The 1,334-nt window shown below is 54.4% G+C and overlaps 1 protein-coding gene across 1 annotated transcript in view; it reads right to left on the bottom strand.

Annotated features, from left to right (window-relative positions):
* MUC16 (mucin 16, cell surface associated) overlaps window positions 1-1,334 on the bottom strand; it is a 110,889-nt gene that overhangs the window by 43,950 nt on the left and 65,605 nt on the right. The window contains exons 65-67 of the mRNA XM_012641221.1: window positions 763-949; window positions 568-635; window positions 469-473 (exon numbers count right to left, since the gene is read on the bottom strand). Of these exons, the coding sequence (XP_012496675.1) occupies window positions 469-473; window positions 568-635; window positions 763-949 (260 nt within the window). The remainder of the gene's footprint in view (window positions 1-468; window positions 474-567; window positions 636-762; window positions 950-1,334) is intronic.

Here is a 1,334-nt window from a genome sequence, read left to right as displayed (position 1 = left end):
GGGGTGCTGAGACTCATGGGGCCAGGACAGAAAGGGCCTGGGGAAATGAGATGTCTCGTGGAGAGGGGAGACGCAGGACTTAGACCCACTGAGTGCACAGACTTGCAGGCAGCCTGGGCTTGTGAGGTGAGACATAGATCCAAGAACTCTAATAGAGTTGGTAGACCCAACCCTGCATCATCAGGGCATCGAGACAGGAGAACTCAGACTTTAGACAAGTGCAGAGATGCCACTGGGATTAAGGCAAGAGGTGATGGCACATTTGACTTGTGAGAACATCCGGGAACAGAATTTAAAACCTGAAGGAAATGCTCTTCTTGTTTTAAGGAATGGAGGGAACTCAGAAGGATGATTAGCGGTAGAGTCAGATCCTGCTACCGGACTCTGCAAATTTGAAGACAGTGCATGGGGGAGGTGGTAGGATTGGGAGACACCTTGAGCCTGGAGCCAGTGCCTCCTGAATCCCACCTCTGCTGGGGACAGGCATCGGGAGGGCAGGAAGGAAGCAACCACACTGTTCAGTCCTGTTCAGCATGGGGCAGGCCTGGCTGGCTATTCCCATCTCACCTGAGCGAGGTCAGTCTGCAGCCAGAGTACCGCGGGCCCACATTGGTGTTACTGAACAGGGGATCAAGCTGCAGAGGAGGGAGGAGAGGAAATGAGTGAGAGACAGGGGCAAGGTGGTCATTGGTGGGTGGAGCTACATGAGTGGGCGGGGCTTGGAAAAGTGGGCGGGGTGGGCGATGTGGGCGGAGCTCTCACCAGGCCCTGCAGGACCTTCTCTGTGGTGTTGAACTTGGCAGATCCTGGCGGCTGCATGTGCTCCCTGTAGTGCAGGTTGGTGATGGTGAAGTTGAGGGTGAAGGTCACCAGGGTAGGGCCAGTGGCTGCAGTGGGGGAGGGAGACAGAGATGTCCAGTTTGGGCCACAGCAGTAATGACCAAGGCTGCTGTGGCCCTAACCATGGGGCACCAGCAGGAAATACTCTGGAATTCCTGAGACTTGAGGAACTTTTGTTCATTCATTCAGTGAGCATTTATGGAGCACCTAATGTGTACAAGGTTCTTTGCTGCGCTCTGTGGGTGCAAAGATGAACAGGGCATAGTGTCCTGATGTTGTGGAAGGGAGGTGGCCTTCAGGGGAGCCTGGGTGGAGGGTGGCTGTGAAAGTCTAGTAAAGCCATCGAACCCATGATGGAGGAAGTATCATTTCAGGTTTGGCCAAAAGCATGAGGAAGAATCAGCTAGAGAGCAGCTAAGCAAGTGGGGAGGGCACTCCAGGCAGAAGGAACAGCCTGGGCAAAGCCTTCCCCAAGGAGGACAGAGCATTTTATG

Source organism: Propithecus coquereli, unplaced genomic scaffold, assembly GCF_000956105.1.
Source record: "Propithecus coquereli isolate 6110/MARCELLA unplaced genomic scaffold, Pcoq_1.0 Scaffold164, whole genome shotgun sequence".
Lineage (NCBI taxonomy): Eukaryota > Metazoa > Chordata > Mammalia > Primates > Indriidae > Propithecus > Propithecus coquereli.
Note: the sequence above shows the minus strand (reverse complement) of the source record. Positions and strands in the feature narration are given on the sequence as shown.